The sequence below is a fragment of the Annulohypoxylon maeteangense genome (assembly GCF_022496945.1).
Source record: "Annulohypoxylon maeteangense strain CBS 123835 unplaced genomic scaffold GGS22scaffold_8, whole genome shotgun sequence".
Lineage (NCBI taxonomy): Eukaryota > Fungi > Ascomycota > Sordariomycetes > Xylariales > Hypoxylaceae > Annulohypoxylon > Annulohypoxylon maeteangense.
The window spans coordinates 1,111,667-1,134,983 of NW_025953255.1; the positions used below are offsets into that span (position 1 = coordinate 1,111,667).

At 48.0% G+C, this 23,317-nt stretch overlaps 7 protein-coding genes across 7 annotated transcripts; 3 read left to right on the forward strand and 4 right to left on the reverse strand.

The window, feature by feature from the left end:
* Positions 1-83: 83 nt before the first annotated feature.
* On the forward strand, positions 84-2,844 carry GGS22DRAFT_141425 (uncharacterized protein). The gene is made up of 3 exons (XM_047958738.1): positions 84-346; positions 483-1,955; positions 2,014-2,844. Exons 1-3 carry the CDS (start codon positions 271-273, stop codon positions 2,769-2,771), a joined length of 2,307 nt encoding a protein of 768 aa, XP_047819095.1. The 5' UTR covers positions 84-270; the 3' UTR covers positions 2,772-2,844.
* Positions 2,845-3,331: 487 nt separating this feature from the next.
* GGS22DRAFT_163268 (Frag1/DRAM/Sfk1 family-domain-containing protein) lies at positions 3,332-4,996 on the reverse strand. Its single transcript, XM_047961331.1, has 3 exons — positions 4,583-4,996; positions 4,062-4,509; positions 3,332-3,989 (listed from the first exon to the last, which is right to left on the reverse strand). Exons 1-3 carry the CDS (start codon positions 4,601-4,603, stop codon positions 3,595-3,597), a joined length of 864 nt encoding a protein of 287 aa, XP_047819096.1. The 5' UTR covers positions 4,604-4,996; the 3' UTR covers positions 3,332-3,594.
* Positions 4,997-5,536: 540 nt separating this feature from the next.
* Positions 5,537-7,145, forward strand: GGS22DRAFT_163269 (serine/threonine-protein kinase). The gene is made up of 2 exons (XM_047961332.1): positions 5,537-5,853; positions 5,926-7,145. The coding sequence occupies exons 1-2, from the start codon at positions 5,637-5,639 to the stop codon at positions 6,942-6,944; spliced, it is 1,236 nt and encodes a 411-aa protein (XP_047819097.1). The 5' UTR covers positions 5,537-5,636; the 3' UTR covers positions 6,945-7,145.
* Positions 7,121-8,253, reverse strand: GGS22DRAFT_141435 (IGR protein motif-domain-containing protein). Its single transcript, XM_047958739.1, has 2 exons — positions 8,074-8,253; positions 7,121-8,010 (listed from the first exon to the last, which is right to left on the reverse strand). Exons 1-2 carry the CDS (start codon positions 8,086-8,088, stop codon positions 7,297-7,299), a joined length of 729 nt encoding a protein of 242 aa, XP_047819098.1. The 5' UTR covers positions 8,089-8,253; the 3' UTR covers positions 7,121-7,296.
* Positions 8,254-8,767: 514 nt separating this feature from the next.
* Positions 8,768-13,243, forward strand: GGS22DRAFT_179823 (SNF2 family N-terminal domain-containing protein; the record flags this gene model as incomplete). The annotated part of the gene is made up of 3 exons (XM_047963710.1): positions 8,768-8,852; positions 8,903-12,082; positions 12,138-13,243. The coding sequence occupies 3 exons, from the start codon at positions 8,768-8,770 to the stop codon at positions 13,241-13,243; spliced, it is 4,371 nt and encodes a 1,456-aa protein (XP_047819099.1).
* A 2,121-nt stretch (positions 13,244-15,364) lies between these two features.
* On the reverse strand, positions 15,365-16,756 carry GGS22DRAFT_163275 (uncharacterized protein). Its single transcript, XM_047961333.1, has 2 exons — positions 16,160-16,756; positions 15,365-16,102 (listed from the first exon to the last, which is right to left on the reverse strand). Exons 1-2 carry the CDS (start codon positions 16,305-16,307, stop codon positions 15,705-15,707), a joined length of 546 nt encoding a protein of 181 aa, XP_047819100.1. The 5' UTR covers positions 16,308-16,756; the 3' UTR covers positions 15,365-15,704.
* Positions 16,757-20,000: 3,244 nt separating this feature from the next.
* Positions 20,001-23,290, reverse strand: GGS22DRAFT_141456 (exocyst complex component Sec10-like protein). Its single transcript, XM_047958740.1, has 2 exons — positions 22,911-23,290; positions 20,001-22,857 (listed from the first exon to the last, which is right to left on the reverse strand). Exons 1-2 carry the CDS (start codon positions 23,017-23,019, stop codon positions 20,195-20,197), a joined length of 2,772 nt encoding a protein of 923 aa, XP_047819101.1. The 5' UTR covers positions 23,020-23,290; the 3' UTR covers positions 20,001-20,194.
* Positions 23,291-23,317: the final 27 nt, after the last annotated feature.

Below are 23,317 nucleotides of genomic sequence, written 5' to 3' on the forward strand. Positions count from 1 at the left end.
CTATCCCGTCCCTCCCTCGTCCCGCTCACCTTAAACTCACCTCAACCCACCTGGCACCTTACTATACTCCATTATACTCTACTATAACTTACATACATAGTACCTTACCCAATCGATCATTCGAAATACCAGATCTTGACCTTTCGTTACATTCCGTCTCCACTCGATTGTGACATTTATGCCGATCTTTTTAAAAGACAAGGGATCTCGAAATACGGCGCATTCACGTACCGACGCAAGCTGAATCCTCACCGTTCCCAGCCACTTAACATGGACCCAGCCAATGACACACAAACACAGGGAAGTTTGGAACGACGGCTACATGATGACGACACTAAATCGACAGGTAAGCTTCCCGTCGCAATATGTAGAAATCTTTATATTATTATCATTTTATATATTATCACATAATTTATAACATAAGCACTTTTTCTTCGCATTTTACACATTATTACAAATTAACAGTTGGCTTTCTTTGTTAGTCCATTCCGGAAAGCTCGTGTATGCCAAACCTCAAGACCTTCCGAGCTTTCCGTCTATTGGCCTCTCGGAAAAAGGATCCGCAGCAAGCGCAGCAGCTGCCTTAGGCTGGACAACCAATACGTCGCCTGAGCTGTGGAGGCCGGATAAGTCCGCTCCAGCTTCAGCTGCCGCCGTTATGGCCAAAGATTATAAACTGCCTCCTCCGTGGGAGCCTGTACCGAGCCAACATGGTGCAAAGGCTGCTTTACTGGCTTCGCAGTCTGTTATGGGATCAAACATGTCTCGAAGGCCAACCGCTTCCGATTCTGGCCTATATGCGGCAAACATAGCCTTTAGATCTGATACAAGCATAGCTAGTACGTCGAACTCAGTTAGTCTTGAACACCGGAGGTCACTACTTGCTGCAAGGGGCGCCATGGCAAATCGCCAGAGGGCCAAGTCATCGCCGGTCCCGAAAGAATCGTATCCGGACGAAGCCAATGCTGCTGCAAATGCCCTAAGCGCCGCCACGCGGGCTCATAGACCAGTGCGATCTCCGACACTAAGCGAAGTGAGCGAGAATGCTGGGTCTGTTCCCTTTACAAATATGAACAGGCAAATGTTCACATCACGACCACCAGTGAAACCCGAAGTTGATGAGCAGAAGAGAGCAGATGTCCTTCATGCGTCGGCTCTCGCCATGGCCAAGAAGATGTTTACTCAACAGCAGAAAATTATGGAGGAGAGGAAGGCTCATGATGGTAGCACCTCTCGGGAGCACGTTGATGCCCTTAGTAGCGTCAGCGACGATGCGCAACCCGCACATCTTACTAATCTACAAGATGCTGCCTACAAGCAAGCTCAAGCGCGTCTAGCTAAGATGCACGACGAACATTTCAAAGATAGGGAGTTCCAGGAATACTACGGGGCTAAGCAAGCTTCCCGACGCTTCTCGATTAGGGGTAAATTAAGAAAGAGATCATCTAGCGACGGCGACGTTATCGAAGACCGTAGGCGTTCGCAGCATATCAGGCAGCAGATGACTCTATTTTCTAGCAAACTTTCCGAAGTTGACGATAAAAAACGGCAGCACGATCAAGAAGCATTGCTTGCTGCTGCCCAGAGGAACGTCCATGAACGTCTCAAGGGGATAGATGAAAAAATAGCAGCTGAAACTGGAATGATGCCACCATCTACATTGACACAATGGGAGATCAAGGCAAACGCCACCGCTCAAGCCGAGAGTGAGCAACGTATGAGTCAAGCGCACAGGAAAATCGATATTGGTGCAGGGAAGTTCATGGAGCAAGAGGACATCGATGCAATTGCTGCGGCTAGGGTAAAACCTGTTCTTGATGAGATTAACGAGAAAGTCGACGAGGAACATGCAAGGCAAACAGAGCTGCGTCTCGAAATGGAGAAAAAGAAAGAAGAGGAGGAAATCGAGAAAGCTCGGCAAAAAGAGATTCAAGAGATAAGTAAGAGGCTTAAGGGTCAGTTGCTTATCAAAATACATTTGTGGCATTCGCTAATATTAGATTTTCCCTACAGAGCAAGATAAACAAGAACAGAAAGAGAAGAAGGCAGAGGAGAAGCAAGAAGCTAAGGCAAGGAAGGAAGAGGACAAAGCGGCTAAAGCTGAGCAGAAGCAGGAAGCCAAAGCTAAGAAAGAAGAAGAACGGGCTGCTAAGGCAGAACACAAGCGGCTAGCTAGACTCGAGAAGCAAAAATCTGCAGCTGATCGACACGGAAGTCCGGAGGAACCTGAAGTTGAAATGGGGACGGTTACACTGAATACTGCAGGACAGCCGGTCGCAGTGCCTGCTCCAGAAGTCGACGAGGCCCCGATTGAAGGTTCTGAAGATGAAGCAATTGATAGAGAGTCTACCTCACCTGCTGAAAAGTTGTCAAGAGGCGGGGTGAAATCCTGGCTCAAGAATCGGTTCTCTAGAGGAAGAAAATCATCGGACGAGGACAAGTCTAAGGACAAGTCAACTGCGAGGGGCTTTATCGGTGGCGTAGCCCTCACCGGTGTGGGCCGCTCAGTGAGTATGGATAACCGCAGCGCTAGCGAACGCGCCGTGGCGATGGCCGGTAAAGAACGGGAGCCACGCCAGAGACGGGCCACAACAAATTATTCCATCCAGCATGACGGGATGAGTAGTAGTTCAAGCGAGAATGAATGTTTTCGTGACGAGGCAAGGGAGGTGCCCAGAATTGCGTTGACGCCCCCTCGACCTATTCAGGACTCTTCGTCGAGTACGAACCATAGTCCTAATAGGAACTCGAAGTTTATGGAGATGGTGTGAGGCTTTTTTCTTTCGCAAGGATGGCGTTTGGTGCCATTATATTACAATACGTTTGGGTATGACTTGAGGTAGGGTAGTGCCCTTTACAGTGTTGGGGAGATATTCATTTATTTTTCGGAATTTCCGATATCTTTCTGGGGCGTTAATTAGCTATTGTGTAGGTAGGCAGGTTGGAAAGAACAATAACCGCAAGGAAGAGGTTTAGGATAGGTTCGTTGGGTTTGGGCTTGGTTTTTATCTAGGTTGATATCAGTCTGGACCTTGGCCTGGCGTTCATATTGGCGGTGGTCTGAGATTAGGGGGACTCCGATTTGATGTTCTAGCACAATACCCCCTTTCATTTTCATTGAGTTGAAAGCTTGAAGTTGTTGCATTTGAAATCAGCTTATCCTTATACATTTATTTGTTTTAACGGCCGGAATCTACCTCTTAGGTTTGACTTTTTTTAGTTGACTTACCTAGATAGTCACTAGGGAGCTAGCTTAACACAACGTAAAGTCGAGAGTAGCTCGACAACATCAAGATTCATTAAATTCGTAAGAATACTTTCATCTCTAAAACTACTACAACTGAATAAAAAATAAATTAGAGGATTCTAGAATCTATGGATCCTAAGTAGTGTAGCCGAACGCCGTGTCACAGTGGTCGTTATGTCGACCTTCCAACCGGTCCTTTATATAGATAGGTAGCGAAGCATTGACGCTTGCTTTCCTTATTGGTATCATTCAAAAACCATTTGGTGCATCCCTGACCATCATTAAGTCATCCCCAGGGTATTTACACCCGATCCATACGTAATAGTCCCCAAGTTATTACCGAAAATCTAGAAATCTCTCTGCTCTGTCCTCGTCTTTTGGTGCCCACCGTTCCCGTGATGACCTCGAGGGCCATCGGTTAATGTTCGCTGGCTGTCCTGGGTGTCTCTGGCGACGTCGGGCAGAACACTGGGATGTGTTGCATAATAGGTCTCCTCCATCTGACGTGCGCTATTGGTGGAGAAGCGATTGTTGCGCGTGGCAATGGCGGGCCATAGGTCGATGCAGAAGGAGAACACGTAGAAGGAGAAGACGAATGCGATGACCCACTCGAGGATCGCGGCATTATCGTATAGGCCCTTAAAATTCGTCGCTATAAAGCCAATCGCAAGGATTAGCTCGACCACCACGAAGGTGAGCTTGACCCAGAATGATATTCGGAGTACGCGATGTTGGCGGTTCTCTGCGAGGGTGAGTTTGGTTAGTACGTGGGTACGTAGCTTAAGCAGCTTAGTTGAAGACAAAGAGAACTCACTTTTGCCAAGACGCTGATACTCCCAACATATGAAAATGGCTGATAATAGATACCCTGCGATGAAAAGCAACAGGAAGATATCGTGCAATCGTGGGTATCGCAAGGTATCGAAGCCAGATAGAAAGGTCAGGCCTATTGTTCCGATGAAAGCGAAGAAGATGGTCAACCCGCTTAAGACTTTCTCTCCGGTAGAGGTGTTAGGTACCAGTCGACCGCGATGTCGTAACCAACGGTCGGCTCCAAAAGACAAGTCAAGAAATATGGTAGTTATGATACAGCCGGTAACAAATAAAGGTTTGAGGTTTGAGGCGCCGACATCTGATATGTACGCTATCGTTTGACCGTTTCCCATAGACGCGTATATCTCTCGATGCGTGTCTACGATCCAGTGTAATAAGAGACCTAGAAGTGTCGACAGCCACATAAGGCCGGATATGATGGGAAATACCTTTGCGACAATGTTAGTTATACGAATTCGTCTACGATTCTAATTGAGTTAAGTTATGAAACTATTTACTTACCCAATACGATAGATACCGCATGGTTGAATTCTGGTTTCGTTGTGAAATTGAAACTCTATGTATGTATGTATGTATAACCTGGAAGTGTCTAAGTGAGAGGAAACAGGAAAGGTAATAATAAGGCTCTTTGAACAAGTAGAATTAATTTTTACAGGGATGACGACAGCAAGGCAAAGCTGTCAAAGAAATATAAAAATGCGGTAAGAGGTCGAATAAATACTATTAAGGCTACGCGTACTATGGGTACATTATATGAGGTATGTTGGAAAAGAAAGATCATGCTATAGATTCTTGATGATGAATGCGAATGTGGCCCAGCTAAAAACAAGCTACAAGCCTCAAAAGAGGATATCAACTTATGACTTCATTCGGGCAGCTGGAGACTATTAATTCACCGGCACTTACGGAGACATTACGGACTAGGAATATAGATTCGGACTTAGTACACTAATTTGTCCCGTTTGACCAATTTTGAAATTAGACTCGTCATCGGTGTGAGAGGCGGTGCTCTGCCTGCATCCAATACAATGCCAATAAATTCGTACGAGTTCGTACAGGTATGTAAGTACCTACTAACCTATAAATGTTCACTTGATTCAAATAACACGAAGACCGACCTTTCCATACTATGTATGTACTTACTAACATTTGGCTTATGGCCGGTTGCGACCCGGAGCAATAAATATATGACGTCAACTCAGATCTGCTTATGGAATGAAGCCACTTGCATCAGAATGTCTTATTAGAGAGGCAGGCTGCAGGGAGGATCAATATGAATAGGCAGGTACGTACCCGGATGTTGATTCTCATCGGTGATGGTCACATGACGAACGGAAATATCCGTACATACTGTAAATTGTGGAGACGATTACATATTTCGACAGGGGTGTTAAATGCAAGCACATGGTGTGACCTAGCTTCCTCCCACCAATCAAAATAAGAATGTCTCTTTCTTAGCATTCATCGCGGCAGCCTTGCCTGTTTATGATTTCAGCCCTCTACAACTACTGCTCCACGATCTCGTATCGTGAAGCTTCGGGCAACAACCACGACGATGGCTGTGTCTCCTCTTGTAATGCATCCCCAGGATGCTCTACAAAACCCGAGGTCCACGTCGTCACCATTGAAGAATGCCACTTCAACACAGGCATCATCCAATGGAACTCCTATTCCTGCGCCAGTCGCTCCCAACCCGGCCGCTGCACTTATGTCGCCTTCTCTAGATGTTGCTGAGCAATTAAACGAGGAGGAGAAGCGCAAATATGTCAAGGGTTTGTGTTTCAATTTCCGATTTTTCGTGTAAATTTAAACGATAATTCGCTAACATAAAGATATTTCAAAAGGCAAGAAGCTCGGTGAAGGTACATACGCCAACGTCTACCTGGGATTCCTCAAGAGCGATCCATCACAATATGTTGCCATCAAGAAGATCAAGATCCAGAGCGAATACGCAGAAGGAATGGCCCCCGACGCCGTCCGCGAAATCAAACACCTCCAAGAACTCTCCCACCCGAATATCATCACCTTGCACTCCGTCTTCTCTTCCAAGGACCAGAATCTGAACCTTGTCTTGGAGTACCTCCCCCTCGGCGACTTGGAAATGCTTATCCGCGACACGGAACGCGTTAGATACGGTACTGCCGATATAAAAGCATGGATGGGTATGCTGACAAGGGCCGTGTGGTTCTGCCATGAGAACTTCGTACTACACCGAGATATCAAGCCAAACAACTTGTTGATCGCCGCCGATGGCGAGGTCAAGCTGGCTGATTTTGGTCTGGCTCGAAGTTTCTCCGACCCGTATAAGATCATGACTTCAAACGTCATCACGCGATGGTACAGACCACCTGAGCTGCTGTTTGGAGCGAAGCATTACTCGGGCGCCGTCGACGTCTGGTCCGTTGGTTTGGTGTTTGCCGAGCTAATCATCCGCGTGCCGTATATCGCTGGAAACACCGAATTACACCAGCTCGCTCTCATCTGCCAGGCCGTTGGTACGCCCACCGAGGACAACTGGCCCGGGGTTACTAGTCTACCCGAATATACCAGGGAGGGTGAGGTACACCCGGTCCGAGGTAGAGATCACTATATGTCCACGTTCGGTACGGTCGGCTACGACGGTGTGGATCTCCTGATGAAGACCCTAACCCTCGACCCCAAGAAGCGCATTACTGCCTTCGAGATGCTGAAACACGAGTGGTGGCATAAAGACCCCAAGCCCTCGCGCAAACAAGATCTTCCGAAGAAAAAGTCGGGCGCCCAAGACAAGGTTGGCGATGACTTGGGGAGGAGACCTGGTATGGTGAATGATGACAAAGCGAGCAAGGTTGCTCGAAAGCTCGATTTTGGTGCGATGAAGTAGGGTTCTATGTGTCAGGCTTTCTAAAAAAGCCCGGTTAGTGTGGATTTCGACCAAACGACGACCTATGTAGGGGTATGAAAATACGGCATCACTGAGGCGTACGGATTTGGGGCATGAATGTTAGGCGTTGGTTGGTCAATGGTAGGAAAGTCATATAGGCAAATGGACGTCGGCATAATACAAAAGTTGCTCTTGATCAATACCTAGTCAACGTCTGCAGAACTTATTGTGATCGTGTTTATGGTACATAAGGTACAGTAACCCATATCTACATACGCCTAGGGCTTTATACGTAGATCACCGAAGGCTACCTGGGTAGGTAAATAAGTTGTAGACATCAACCACCACGCATCTACAACTCACCCCTCTCCCTCATCTCACGACGCTCCGCAATGCGCTTCTTATACCGGATCTGGGTTCTCCTGCGCTCACCACCATCGATCTTATGACCTCGGCGATCCTCCCACATCCCCTCCGTCACAGTAACACGCGCCCCCTCCCCGCCCTGAAGCGGCAGCGCGTACGGCCCCACAATCGTCTTCGCGCCCTGCACTTTGTACCCCCGCACCCGCGATATCTCGTCCATCGCACACTCCCGCACCCCCGCTCGTCCCGCCGGAACATTCACCACGTATTTCCGCGGCTCCACCGCGCTCGCTTTGTCTGTTGCCGGTGCTTCGTATACGGCGAGCGTGGCTTGTCCGTCGGTGACGTGCTGCAGGTCCCCGCCGATCCCGTATTGTCCCCGCCGGAACCGCTGCCGCCATTGCAGCAGGTAGCGCCGTGTGCGTGGTGGCTCGACGCCGAGCTCCCGCAGTTGGTCTGAGGTGAGGCTGAAGAGGGCGTCCCAGGTCGGGAATTTCGAGGCGTGGGTTAGCAGCCCCCGCCCGATTACTCGTAGGAAGGTTGTTACGTCTGGGACGAAGGGCGTTGGGGGGGGGATTGCGGGGGGGTGAGGGGGGTGCGTTGAGGAGAGGCGGGTTTGTTGTTGTTGGAGGGTTTGGAAGGGGGAGAGTCGGTTTAGGGGGGTGAAGGCGGTGCGCAGTTGTTGTGGGCGCAGGAAGGGCTAGATGGTTGAGGTTTGGTCAGCGATGGTGGTGAGGAGGGAGGGTTTGGGGAGGGGGTTTACCTTTATGCGCACCATTTTGGCGGTGATTCCCCAATCCGTTCGGGTGTTTGGTTTGGTTTGGTCTTATGTTTGATTGTCGGATTTAATTGTTCGTATAGTATCTGATGTTTTGGTGGGATACGAGTGAATGAATTGGCTTCACGATCGTATCTGCTCAATTCGTAGCTTCAAGCATTGAAAATTCAATGGAGATGTCGGCAAAGGAAATTTGTATCCTCCGATGGGTCTGTGCGCCCATTGTACCCAAGTACATACCCACTTTCAGCCCTGAGGGACCAGGCAACCTGGGAAATGACAGTGCTTAAATGGTGGGGTGATGATACTAACCTTTTTAGGTTCAACTACTGCAGGCATGCACGCGATTGTGAGTCAAAATAGTGGGGGACAGCTCTTATCGGACATAAGGTGCTGTACCACCTGTCTTGCCCCTCGAAGAAATGGCATCTTAGCACTCTCGTTTACTTCCATTCTATATATCCACTACCACAGCCTTACTCTTCACGTTCTTTTCTTCTTTTTTTTCGTACTTGACCATATTACTTATACGACACCATACGACACCAAATTCCAATTCCTCTACATAACACCTTTCAAAGCCTCCGTCCCCTTGTATCACCCACGCATTCAATTCGTTGTACCACCGTCCATCTCAACTGCGCATTCTGCGCTTCACGGCACACAATCTTGCTTCACCATGAATGAGCCAAGTGGCTTCACAGCCCCAGCTGTAGCCAATCGTCCGAACACAAAATCAAAACTACAGCATGTCCTAGTAAAAGGTACATTCTGATTTAATTTGCGCTTTAGTGATACCGCTGACGATCTCCAGACCCATTCCCCATCAACTTTCTCTCCTTCTTGCATGCGATACCTTCTGATGAAGACGATGGCGCCGCTGAGCCTCCTGAAAAGCGCGCCCGAATTGAACGCCCCGAGGCCATCCCTATCGCCAAAGATATAATTACAATCAGGCGACCTGCCCAATCCGAAGTACCCGTCACAGCACCCGTTACGAGGGTAAATGCTCACCACCACATCAAAGTGGTTCATAATGAGACACGACGTACCCTAACCGTTTCATCAGTCCCTCGATCGCCCTATGGCTCTTTCAAGTCCGAGCTAAGCCTAGGTCACTCCAAATTCTCCGAAGATGTGTCAGCAATCCTGGAAATCCTAGGCAAGAGCAAAGATGACGACAAGGAAGACGGCGCACTCTGGGTGAGCGTCATGGTTGAGCTGGAAAGAAGTGGCAAGAGGGATGAAATACGATTCTATGTCGAATTGAATTGGAATTCGTCTACGGATATCCTACGTCCCCAGCGCGCACTCAGTCGTACGGTCCTCGACACATTCTTCCGAACTCCAGATGAGGAACATTCTAACGAAAAGCTGTCACCTTGGGCATTCTATGATGCCGCATTCATCTCCCAGAAGAGCCACTCGGATCCCTTTTCCCTTACACCCCCTAGATTAACGTCGACATTGTTCCCCTTCCAGCGCAGGGCCTTACAGTGGCTTCTCAATAGGGAAGGGGTCGAGTGGAAGGATGAATGTGCCAACGGAGAGCCTGGTCTGGAGCAGATAGCTGAGACGTCAGCTACAACACTTCCGTTATCCTTTAAGGAAGTTGAGGATGCAAATGGGCAGTCGGTTTACCTGAGTGATCTCTATCACGTCGTGAATAGGAACATTACCCCCTTCCGCAGAAGTGAAGCCGCCATAAGAGGTGGAATCCTTGCCGAGGAAATGGGTCTAGGCAAGACAGTCGAAACTATTTCCCTCATATGCACGCATACTCGTGAGAAGTCACCGGCATCGGCTAATCTACCACCACAGAACGGCATTGCTAGTGGTGCGACTCTGATTGTTACCCCGTTGACATTGAGAAACCAGTGGATTGCGGAGTTTGAGAACCATGCGCCGCATCTAAACATAATGGTTTATGAGGGTTTGAAGGGATATGACGAATACCTAGTTTCGAAACTGGCCGGAAAGGATGTTGTTATCACAACTTACAACACCCTACAATCCGAGATTTACTTCGCTGAGCAGGCACCCGACCGTTCTTTAAGGCACGAGAAGAAATATCAGCGCCCTAAGTCGCCCCTGGCTGAGATCTGTTGGTGGAGGGTATGTCTAGATGAGGCGCAACAAATCGAGAGCGGCGTCAGCAATGCTGCCAAGGTTGCTAGGTTGATACCTCGCATCAATTCTTGGGGCATAACTGGAACTCCGATTAAAGAGAACATCAAGGACCTATGGGGTTTATTGGTTTTCCTCCGCTATGAGCCTTTCGCATCCTCTACACCCATATGGGAAGGATTGATTACTTCGCATAAACATCTGTTCAAGCCCCTTTTCAATCGAATCGCCCTAAGACATACGAAGCGTGCTGTTCGTGCTGAGTTGACGTTACCACGTCAGAACCGCTATGTCATAACCATTCCGTTCACCGCAGTCGAGGAACAGCGTTACAAAGAGCAGTTCTTAGAGGTGGTGAAAACTATTACCGAGGATGAGACTGGCGAATCTTTACGGGAGGATTGGGATGCTTTGAACCCATTGAAAATCAGTCAGATTCAAAGTGCTCTTGCTTCTCTTCGACAAGCAACCTTGCATCCCTCGCTTGGACCCACCCGCCTTGGAAGAGATCAGAGGAAAGCTTTACGGACTGTCGATGAGGTGCTAGACGCGATGATCGAGCAATCCGAATTCCAGATCAGATCGAATCAACGGCTTTACTTACTTGAGAAATTAAAAATGGGCCAGATTCTAGAATGCCTAAATATGGTCAAGGAAGCAATGCAAATTTGGAAAGAAGTTCTGGATGAGACCGAAGTTCTTCTGGTAGAATGCCGAACCCAACTACAAGAAGAGTTGGATAAGGCAAAGCAGATAGGTGCCGATAGCATCACGAGTCCCCAAAAAGACGAAGATCTTGACGGCGAAAGTGGACCAGGACGAATTGGTGATTGCCGGCGCAGACTTCGGACGATACTCGACGTCCTCCATCGGACCCTTTTCTTTATTGCCAGCGGTTACTACCAATTGAAGGTTGACGAGGCAAATATCATCCCTGATTCAAAGGAATTCCAAGACTTGGATGATAAGGAGGTCTCCCAATACCAACTAGCCAAGATAACCCGACAGGAGCTGTTACATGAGGCTTACACCAAGGTCACGTCTTCAATAGCCAAAGCCCAAGATAAGGCGAAATCGCAATCCTTTGCCGAGATTCCCGAAATAGAGTTTCCTGATTACCATGGCCTGGAAAGCCGAAAATTTCTGGAAACCTTCCAGATGCTCGCTGAGGTTCTTAATCAACAAGCAGACTTGGTTGATGAATGGCGAGAAACCATCATCCAGATGTTGGTTCGGCCGCTTGTAGACGAAGATGATGAGGCAGAGATAACAGGCGAAGAGTACGAAGACTCTACGAAGCTTCAGGACGAACTGATGGTTTACACGCTGGCTTTAAGAGCTGCCATTGCGGATCGGCAAGATGCTGTCTCGGGCCTGCAAAATGAGCGTATCAAATATGATACTCGTTTTGCAGAGAGACAAGCAAAGGACGGACAAGGTCATGCCCCTGAGAAAGTTCTCTATTTACTCAGGCGACGCCAGGAACTTAAGCCGAATCCTGAATGGGGCTCTTTCCGAGGTATTGTCACAAACCTAAGAGAATTGGCGACAAAACTCCGCCATGAGGTCGACAGTGGGAAGAACCGCGCAAGAGTGGAGCTGGAGATCGTCGAAAGTCAACTTCACCTCGTACAAAAACATAGCACTATCCAAAGTAAGTCTGTGATAGCGCTAGAGTCAGAGTTGAATACATTCGTCGCCGCGACAAATGCTCGTGTGGAATATTACAAACAGCTCCAAGGAATCTCCGATACAGTTGCTCCGCTTGATGAGGAGAAGGCCACTACCGAGGATTTAAATCATACTCAGCTAAAGGCGAGTAGAATAAAGGACAAAATTGACGAAGCACTGCCCAAGCACCGTTACCGTGAGTTTATTTCCAATTGCATAGTCGATTTGAATCATACTAACCGACTTCATAGTCCTCCACCTCAAAAAGTCCGGCCAGAAAGAAGAGGAAGTATGCGTCATCTGCCAATGCCCTTTCGCTCTAGGAGTACTCACGCCTTGCGGTCATCAATTCTGCAAAGAGTGCATATTGCATTGGTTTAGAAGCAAATATAATTGCCCGGTATGCAAGAAGTTCCTCGTGATTGGGATGCTTCACGATATTACTTTGAAGAAGCCGGAGTTGAGAATTCGCCAAGAGCTCCCAGGGGGCGCGCAAGAGCATCCGCATGGACCAAGTGCCACTAACTCACCCTCCAAGTCGAGAAACTCTGGGATATATTCCGAATTTGGCAGCGAGAAACTTGAGGCTATCAGGAACATCGAACTTCCAGGCGCGCGAACTTCCACCAAGATCGATACACTTGCAAGACATCTGATCTGGTTACGCGTGGAAGACCCAGGCGCCAAGTCTGTCATATTCTCACAATTCCCAGGTTTTCTTGAAATTCTGGCAGATGCCTTTGATTCGTATCAGATCGGGCATACATCCTTTAAGACGAGGAACGGAATCAAGAAATTCAAGGAAGATCCGGCAATCGAATGCTTCCTCATGGATGCTAGGGCACACGCTAGCGGACTTAACCTCATCAACGCAAGTCATGTGTTCCTCTGTGAACCTCTCCTCAACACGGCGTTAGAACTACAGGCAATCGCTCGAGTGGACCGCATTGGCCAGGAGCATGATACCACCGTATGGTTGTACCTGATAGACGGCACCGTAGAGGAATCAATCTATAACTTATCTGTTCAGCGCCGGCTTGAACACATGCGCAACAATAGCGGGGAGGGCACCGTCAGCGACGGCATGTCAGAATTATCGGATCTCAACCTCGAGGCGGCAAACTCGCGCGCTCTCGAGGAAGCAAAACCGTCGAAGCTCATGAACAAGGATTTGAGGCTCGGCGAGATCGTACCTGTCGACGATCTTTGGCAATGCCTGTTCGGCCACGTCGCCAGAGAGAAAGTTAGAGAAGCCGATGCGGACGACGCGAGAAGGAACAACCCCGCCGTAATGGGGTTCCTCGCAGGAGAAGCCGCGGAGGCGAGACGCGCGGAGGCGGAGACGGAGACGGAGTAGACCCCATTCTTTGCGGCATATATACGATAAAATGACCGCTCGGGATGGGGTAACTGGATAAATGGATATGTACGATATGCTCTTAGGCATATACATTGGGGGGGTTTTCACCAGTTTCGCCATGATTTTGATGGATCTACACGAAGCAAGGTGTTACGGAGTCACTATGGGAGATACCATTGCTATTTGCTGCTTTGCTTACCTAGATACTTTGCTTGTTCCAAACTTGCTTTTTTGTTTTTTTACCTCATGAGCTTCAAAGAATCGACATTGCAAAGAATCGGTCTCTTTTTCTTAGGGCGGTTGTGGTTGTGCTGACTTACTCTATCTTGCATACCTAGTAGGTGGTGGAATTCGTTCACCTTATTCGTCTTGATGTACGAGCTAGCGTCAATATAGTTCGGCATGAGATGAAGTGTGGACTTCAGGTGAGTAACGCGCCATCCATCTCGGTGTCGAAAACATCTACGTATCTTCCTCACGACTACTAATTTAACTAGATACACCGGGGCGTCGAGGTTGACTAACCCCTATTCCCTTACCTACGCAACGCCACACACCCCTCCTGCAAACCATAGCATGCGGCGTCGCCCCGTAAAAGCACCTTAGTATGTAGTATCTACTTCCGCGTAACACGCCCCGGGAAGGCTACCTAGGCAAGTAGGGATAAGCACATATATGCACGCGGGTTGGCGCCCCGTTCCTCTCGTGGCTTTACACCTTCCCGACTCGGCCGGATGGCTGACGGGGCGCGGCTGGTCATTTTAATTTAACCTTATCCGGGTGCATTACGCGCGTTTTGGTGTGCCGAGGTATGATGGCTAGGCACGCGTTATAGGTACCCGCTGATCTGCGCTAGTTGGTGTTCAGGTGAAGGATTGGGGATACATCTAGGTGGGTAGGTAGGTATGCGTCGCGTACTTAGCTAGGTAGCTATCGTCAGATGGGTGAGACATTCGCATTGTTATAGGTAGGTAGGTAGATATGTAGTCGACGGGGAAGTGGTCTCTGGACGCGAGTTACGGGGCGTCGGTGGTTGTGGTTACGTCGTATTGTGCTAGCGAATGGTGCAATGATTGACGTCGAGCCAAGATGCCGAGAACGAACGTGATTCGAACGAGTCACACCGGACCGGCAGCACGCTCGCAGCTCCGTTGCTGGGCGCTGGTTCTCTATATTGGAGTGTGGTGTGTTATGTAATGTAATGGTAGGTAGGTACTTGTATGTCAAAGGTAGGCTAGGGCATCGTACATATGTAAGCTGATGATGTGCGTATGTATGTGCGCGCGTGTGTGTATCCATAGCGTATCTTTGTGTGTCCGTGTCGATCGCCGTTGTTTCAGCTGAGTCGAGTAATGTCAGCTAGCCCTATTAGACCTACATATGTATATGGAATCCGTCCGGATGGAATAATATGTGTTACCCACGCCTGGCCTATAGGAATCCCGCGACGCTCAATCTCACACGTGGGATTCGCTTCTTTTTCCTGGGGTCACTTTCTAGAAGCCTGCCCGAACGGTCCGAAGGAACTTTTCTATTGATATTCCTTCCTGTATATGTATGTAGGTAATTTATTATCCACTCCTTCGTGCTGTGCTTCCATCCACATGGCCGTTGATGGGTATAGCTGTCTTGATGTTTACCTAGGTAATCTCTATGCCACCCACCCTTTTCTCCGGGGTTCCTGTCGTCCAGGAGCTTGACCGAGGGTGGAGCCCCTTTTCGAGCTGATGATTAGGTAGACGGCATAGGCTGGCTAGTTTTAGGTATTCGAAATCGCGTGGTTCCCCTGCGTCATGCCATTGTAGGTAGGGCTGACAGGACGAATAGTCTATTGTGACCGCGTCCATCCCTTACATATCGGCTCGGCTATACTTGTCGTATCTGCGATACGTCGTACTGGTGAGGCTCATCTCTCATGAATCATGATGAGCAGGTTTATGTGTTTTGAACCGGGCGCGCGCTAGTTTCATCGTCGTCGCCGGCTGACTCTTCTATACACCGCAACTCACCCGGATCCGTGGCTCGGTATCTGTTTGTCTCACTTCAACAAGTCCCTTGCTTCGTAAATGAGCCAAGAAGCAGGCAGACATTATTCAGCGAATAGGTGAAGTAGGCAGATAAATAAGTAAGTATGTATATTTTGCCTGAGGTGACCAAAAACTGTAGGTAATAATGGTACAGTATTGTTGAAATGGGTATTTTTGTAAAAGCAATTGCTGTATAACAATAACAAAATCTAGAAAAGGAAATTTTATGCTGTAACGCCTTCTAATAACCCATCATCGCATATCGTTACCAGTCGTATCCTGACCAACCGGAAGCCAGCAACATCCTCAGCCTCAAGTCTAGGAAAGGAAATTAATTCAATAGAGGAAATGCTTCATGCATCTTCTCAGCCACTTCTGTGTCCTCCAGTGCCCCCTCCTTTTTCTCTTTTTGTGTGTCCCTCCTATAGCTCCTATGTTTGGTGATAGGAGTTATGCCCATTATCTGTATTCAAGTCGTAGTAGAAGGACGGTATATCTTGATAGGAGTAATCATCCCCGCCGCTGCTATTCGAACTATCACCATAACTGGTTGCCTGGTATTGTTGATAGGAATCGGTTGTTGTGTAGTATTGTGGTGTTTCTGTTGGTGTGTTGTCGCCTCCGCTTCCTCCGCTACGCCTACTCTCCGTCTCGTAGCCCATAGCTAGCACATGCCTCATGCTCATGCTCCCCCATGGTAAACCTGAAAGATCTATTCCGTCATCCGACGTGATCTCGTCCGATGAAGGAAGTTGATAACTGCTGTGGGCGTTTTTAAGATTGTGAGATTCCCTCTCGGCTTTCTCTTTCTGCTCTTTAGCCTTCTCTCCTATTCGTCCGTTGTTAGCCATGTCTCACGGAAGACCAGGTACATAGCGTCACATACGAAATTTTCGTTGGGCAAGTCGATTTTGGATGCGCCTCCTCTCTTCGGGTTCTGCGACGTCCGCCCAATCATCGTTTAGTTGTCTCGACCTAGGCTTTTGTTGCTTTTTCGAACTTGGTTCAGGCTTCTTAGATGGTCTCGAAGCCATTGCTTTTTTTTAATGCCTCCGTTGAAGCCTAATTTCGCTGTGGACCGTTTTATTCGGATTTATGAAAATATAACAAGGTTATATGACTGTTAGTGCGACCTATCGTTGTGTTATACGATCTTTGTTCGATAATCGTCGATGTTTGAACTGGTAGTTGAGTTTGAAGATATTTAGTCGAGAGGACAGTGTTTGAAAATATTTGAAAATCTCGCGACTCGCGAACGACCTGTCATATATATTCTCTCAGATATAAGGTAGAGAGATAAAGCTGGTAAGCCATCGAAGCCCTGAACGGGCTTCAACTCGGTTTGGGGGCCATTTTCCCTCTACGGGAGTTGATGTAACTTTGAAACTACATAAGGCTGATGACAGGGGTATATCTCACAAGCTATTACCTACCTAGGTATGTACATTAGGTGACCATGCTGCCATGGAATATTCTGTAGGAGTACCTTTGGCGAAGCTGGGGTTACAACTTGCGACTTAACAAGGCTTACAGGGTATGGTATAGTGATATCCACTTGGGTCTTGAGACGGGATGACATACATAGGTACTACTCGTATACGGTAGTCAAGCGTGGATAATTGACATGCAAAGACGGTGAAGTAACAATGGAGCAACCTAGATTCAAGCCACGATTGTAACCCGATGGTAACACGCTGGTTAGCAGTTATGGTTAGACATGCAGTACATACCCCGATCCTGCGGTAAGAGGACGGGGGGAGGAGATCAGATGAGATTAAAGCGTAAAGCGTTAAGCGGTCATTGTACCAAATATACCAAATAGGCGGACATATCCAAGGACTCTTTAATGAGAATGTCATCGTCTACACCTATCACGATGTAGTGTTGCTGCGTTTCTTACATCTTGACCAAATAACGCCCAAATGCCCGCCTCTCTAGATCCCCAAGCCACACCGACCCGTCCTAACCAAGGGCGACAAGCCGTTGAAGCTAGAGATATGATCGTCAGGGCATAGCCACGGGTAAAAGTCGACCCCCATCAAGACCCATGGGGAAGAGGGATAGAATGCGAAATACGGATTCGGTCTAGTCCAGAAAGGGAAACGACATGTCATGGGCTAGACGTTCTTGGCATTTATCAAGACCTGAACACAGATCGTAGGGCGAAGGGTACGCAGATTAGCTTGCATTAGGTAACAGGTGACTTTGATATGCCGCCTTTAGGTCCACTGTTTGAATGAAGTCAAATTTAGCGATCATCGACTAATGGTATCCCCTCGTTTATTCGTCGTGGACGAAATACTAGTAAGCCTCTATATTATGAGATGGAATACGAGAATGCCAAAAAAGGATGATGGTGTAGTTCTCCAGACGTCTGTTTTAGCAATTGTCTAGACATATCCCATAGCGAATAAAAGTAGGCGCCAGACGAGGATGCATGCCGAACAGATCGGACTGCCGGAGCTCGTCCACGGAGCCTAGAACGATCCTAGGATAGGGGTTCCAATATGTCGCCTATCAAAATTTCCCCGAAATATTAATAACATACTTGTATCTGGTATCTTCTCTTATTTCCCCTCGCTATGCGTACTTGTAATAGAGCACATAGTTGGTTATTTTTGGGAGTCTCGTGACCTTTGATTAATGTGTAGTGAGGTTTGAATGAGATGGTTCCCGACACAGCTACCGAGGGCTTATGTTATCTTTCAAGCCATGTTTCGGCGTCTACCGACCGGCAGCGGAGACTAACGAGATGGTCATGGTTGTAAGACGTCCTTAAATTGGATCTCTCTTCGTGAGAGATCAAGCTAGTTTCTCGTGCGGCTGAAATTGACAGGTAAATAATTCCGTTTCTTCGACATTGTCCAGGATTCTTAACATGGTCCATATTAACGATTAGGAAAGGATCGTCCTTGGCTTCACAAAGGTACCGGGCAGGGTAGGGTATGCTCATCACCTTGCTGCATACCCGTTCGAGTTCAGATTGAGACTTAGGTCCCCTATTCCATTGATTTAAGGTGAGTGGGGGAGATCCTACGAGAACAAGGGTATATAGTACCTAGTAGGTATGCTTAACTGTTAAGCATATCTGTGATACCCGAAAATGTATTGAAGTGTGTGTGGTGGATAGATGACTAGGTATACCACCCGTAGCCACGAGACTCGCTAGGCTGTGTGTGGTCACACTGCATGCTGCAAGATGAAGGGCTGATCAATTTTAAACCTGCCAGCCCTAAAACAATAACTGCTAGACTCCGACTGCTCAGCTATCGTAATTTTACAATGTAGCAGAGGTTATGTTTCTGTTGATAGTCCCATCCGGACATGTAATCTATCAAAAGCGACACCGATGGAGGGGAATCGGGTTGGCTCCCACGTCTATGGTGTGAATAGAGTGATCATTCCGCCTTGCCAAGCTGCCGGTCTTTTTCGAGGGAGCGCTAATTATGGCCTTCCGGCAGCGGACCGTCAATACAAGGTATGCGGACTTGAGTATTTAGGTAAGTAATCTCGAATATCCGACTCATCGGCGTCTGTGAGCAACAGCCTACTATGTAACTAGGGAGGTAATGCCGTGGCTGTCTTACGGTGAACTGCCAAGCCTGCCTTTTACCAACACCGAACAGCGGTTCAGAACGTTCGATTTTGTCGTATGGTGTATATTAGAAGACGCTCTAGAGCGAAGGGGGTTTAAGGTTGTGTGCATTGTATCATCCACCAGAATAGAACCGTCAGCTTGTGGGAAAATTAGACGCTGTAGCCGTCCATTTGCGACTAGTGTTCTGCAATATAAAACAGCAACCAATGGTCGATCGACACATTACATAAACAAGCAGCATAAGCAGCACCTGGCTTGGCCAAAAGACCAATCATATCCTAGGTCAGTCAGGAATATAAGCGTCGTTAAGCTCTCTTGGCATCTGTCTATATCCCGGTTGTGATGCTCCCCGCGTCACTGAGTCAGACAGTAACGTAGGCATTTGCACAAACACCAAAATGGCGAGTAGCGCCTCCAGTCTAGGAGGCTACTTCTGAGATGGCGTATCTAGTGTAAGCAGTATACTCTACCCTGGGGTATCGTAGTGACCATTGGTTCGCTATAAACAACGTTCAAGGATCCCGGCTATGCAGTGATGAGAACTGAAACATTTTGCGGAATGTAAAACAAGCTCTCTCGACAGATACCCGGCGTCTGGATTTTCTAAGCTTAGGCAAGCTTCATCTTACGCTCTTTGGTCGGTGATTGAAATCACACCGCCTTATCGAGATTGAATCCCGATTATGATCGGCGTATAGGCACCTCGTCGAACACATTTTATCTCCTTGAGATATGCCGCAGAACCCAACGTATCTAGCAGCCCGAAGACGGACAACCCGGTGATGCAGCGACACTCGAAGAGGCGCACGTGGTTTGCCGAACATGATAGTAAGAAGGGCTATGCTACCGGCGTTTCGGCGACCATACGGGGTCGGCCGGATTTGCCTCCAACCCAGCATGGGAGACCTTCGAAGTAGGTTCGATGCATGTTCCATCCCAACGACATGGTTCGCTTATACCCCCGGGGAAATTTACACAAATCAGACTCTCTGGGAGATACGGCCCTTATTCGATTAGAGTTGAGGGTACCGTAAGCTTATGACGGGCTCCGTGAATCATCAGAGCTTGCGAAGGAGATTGTTGACACAGCTGGTCGATGATTGGCACTCCGGGGCTATTGAGGCCCCTAACCGAACTACGCCGCTGACACATCTCATTCCACGAGCCCCAATCTCATTTATGTGTCGCCTCTCAAAGACTTCATGATGATTGTTAAACTTTTTATTTTTCGGATCTGAATCGCTCGTTTTTGTAGCTGGCGTTACTAGCTTGAATCGATTCGATATGCGTAAGGCGATGGATTCTGCTTTTCGAAGTATACCTTTACATAACTTGGCACTCAAGCCCGTACATCGCCCTCTCTACATCCCTTTTAACCTGATACCAGTCGGCCCTTCTTTCAGCAAATTCGTACACTTCCTCGGCACGGAATATGCCGCCAAATCGGTCGCCGTCAGCAATGATGGTTGCCATTTCTTTGGCATGTCGTGCATCGATGAGGTAGATCTGACTTAACTCTCGCAGCGCTTTGAAATATGCCAGTAGATCTGGGTTCTTAAGCGTCCGGATATATTCGAAATACATGGTCATATCCGCAATGAGTTTGATTGCGCCGTCGGTGCTTATACGCTGACGTTTAATGTGCTTGCAAACGGCAGTGAACAAACGAAGCCCAACTTCGCTGTTGAACACATCGAGCATGGTCTTCTCCGTACTCCCAACAAGCATCTTTGTATGAGAAGCTACAAGATCGGTAACGCGTTTAGCTGTTACAGTTGGGCCAATATCTGGATCGGTAGGTGGTACTCCGGCTTCTAGCGAAGGTGGCAGTGGATTAAAGTCAGTAGGAAGCTGTGTTGTACCGCATAGATATTCGACTTCATCCATCAAAACGTCTATGCCTTTGTTCAGACCTGCCGCAACATTTTCGTCCAACATCTGTTCGAATTTCTTTTTTGCTAGGCCTGCGGGGTCGAGAAAATCGTTACGATCTGCGATTTTCGGTGCCGCAAGCTGCTGTTCGTAGAACACGTCTATCATCTGTGAGATGATATCGCCTACATTGACCAACTCAATGAACATGACAAGTGGTGCTACTCCGGTCTGGCTATGATCACTTATCTCGCGGGGATTGTAGCGGCCGAGATGCTCCACTGCTTTTGAAAACCCGTTCTTAACGTGTGTTTGGCCGAGTATTTTGACTAGAACCACGAACATGGCTTCGCATTGCTCTCGAGCTTCTTCGCCGGCCTGGCCGCCGAGCGTGACAAATTTGGAAGCCCTACCGAGGCTCTCCTTCGCAGCACGCACTAGGCTGAGAGCGACTTCGATGCTGAAAAGACTCCTAATCCCTTCGAGCCGGTTCGCCATTAGCGCAGCTTTCGCTTTAAGTTCATCGTTAGGTGCTTCAGAGGGTAAAGGAGTCCCGTTCCCGTTCCCACTGCCGTTCCGTTCCGAGGCCCCACCAAGTCCCGGTGTTTGAGGCCGGGACGATGTAGGCGTACCGTTTATCGATGGCCGAAATGCGGAATCCCTATTACTAGTCGATGTTGATGCCGGTTTACTAATCCCAAAAGGTGAAATGGCACTAGGCAAGACGGTGACTGGCATCATGACGACCTTCTTAAAGGAACTTAAGAAATCATTCTTGTCAGCCTGTCTGTTGAAATTGCCCATGTAAAAGGACTCGACTGATGCATCCTGCTCTGAAAGCTTCTGTTCCCAACTATCAACTTCGCGTTCAGCATACTTCGTAAGGCTATCCAGCTCCTCTTGAAGGTATAGGTCTAGGTGGGGCTCGAATACCCTCAATGCTATGTACTTTGCGTGATCGTCTAGGCTCTCTCCTGAACCCTTTGGTGGAACCAACGACTTAACAAAATGCATACACTGTTCGAATAGGCCAGATACTGCTCGTAGATAGGAAGGCATGTATCGGTCATGGCATTCGTCCAATAGAGGAGTGACGTATTCCATGATAATTTCTTCCCGAATTTTGTCCACAAAGGCCCAGAAGACATTGGCCGGTTGTGGGAAGATACGACCGATCACTTCACTCTGCTCGATTAGCTTTCTTGCAAGCGAGTCGAAGAACACTCGAGAAGGATCAAGTGTGAGGTCGTCGTGGGCAACTGTGTTAACACACTCCATCGGATTACCTAGGATTCCACGATCATTAAGGATGGGATGCTTGTGGATGAAGAGGTCCACAGCTGCGTTGCCACCGTTCAAGGTATGCATGATATGTGCGTACCTCCGCATTCTACCATCCACGTCCCAAAATTCGTAACCCTGCTCGAACTCTCTTAGGACTGCGCTTTCAAAGATGGTCATCATGTTTATGAGCTTAGATTCCCGTTGTAGAAATCCCTGAGTCCAATCGCTTTTCCCGAAGATCTGCAAATTGGCCAGCATTTGTGCTTGTCTCTCGGGGTCCCGGAATACTTTAAAGACAATCGGTTCGGTATGAGTTTTCGCTCGAGCCAGGTCGAAATAAAATGGCGCCAGAGCGCCGTAAACTTTTCCGAACTCTTGTCTCGCGTGACCCCGTATACTTCTAACATTCTTGAGGACGTCAAGTAGTGCAGCTGGATCTTCGTACGGTGATTTGGGCTGCGATGAGTTCAGGGTTAATGTTTCAAATCCGTCGAGTCTTGATTCCTGGGCCTGGGGTTGAGAAGCCTTTTCTTCTTGGGCTTTTCGACGTTCTTCTTCAAGTGCAGCATCAAATATCGTCAAAGTAGATTGTCTCGCAGCGTTCGGGGTTGGTCCGCCATTAGCATTCGGTCGTGCTGCAGCATCCCGTTTTCTTTTCATAGCCTCTTCGAACCTCCTCCTAGCTTCTAACTCATTCCAACATCCCATGCTCTTTAACCTTGCGACCCATCTCGTATCATCATAAACCATTTCACACATTCGTTTCGACGTCCTGGCAAACCGAAGAAGATCTGGTACTGGTAAATAGCTGAGGATGGATTCTAGAATTTCTACGGCTGAAGGTAAGCATCCAACTTGTTAGCAATAAGGCGGTCATCCTTACCCGCTGGCAATGCGGTTTTCGACTCTATCATTGACGTTGCTCTTAATGTGCTAAGAATACTCGGCTTTGGCGCCGCGCCATTTTGTGGCGCTCGTTTGAAATTAGACATCGTAGCTAATGTTGTTGTTCGTTGTGGTAGGAAATACTCGGGGAATTGTTGAGGTCATACACAGATGTACCTAAGGTGATTTAAGTATGACAATAATAAATAGAGGGGATCTAGATAATAGTAAGAAGTGGCCACACATTAGTGGTAATCAAGTGGAAATCATATTTAAAAAGATCAAATTTAGTTTCAAAGGAGATCCTTCAAACTAGGAAGGAATAGCTTCTAAGGCTGTAAAGTTTGATGTTTATGTTCTTCCCAAAGTCAATTCACGCCTTCCAAGTTACCAGCGACCAGCTGA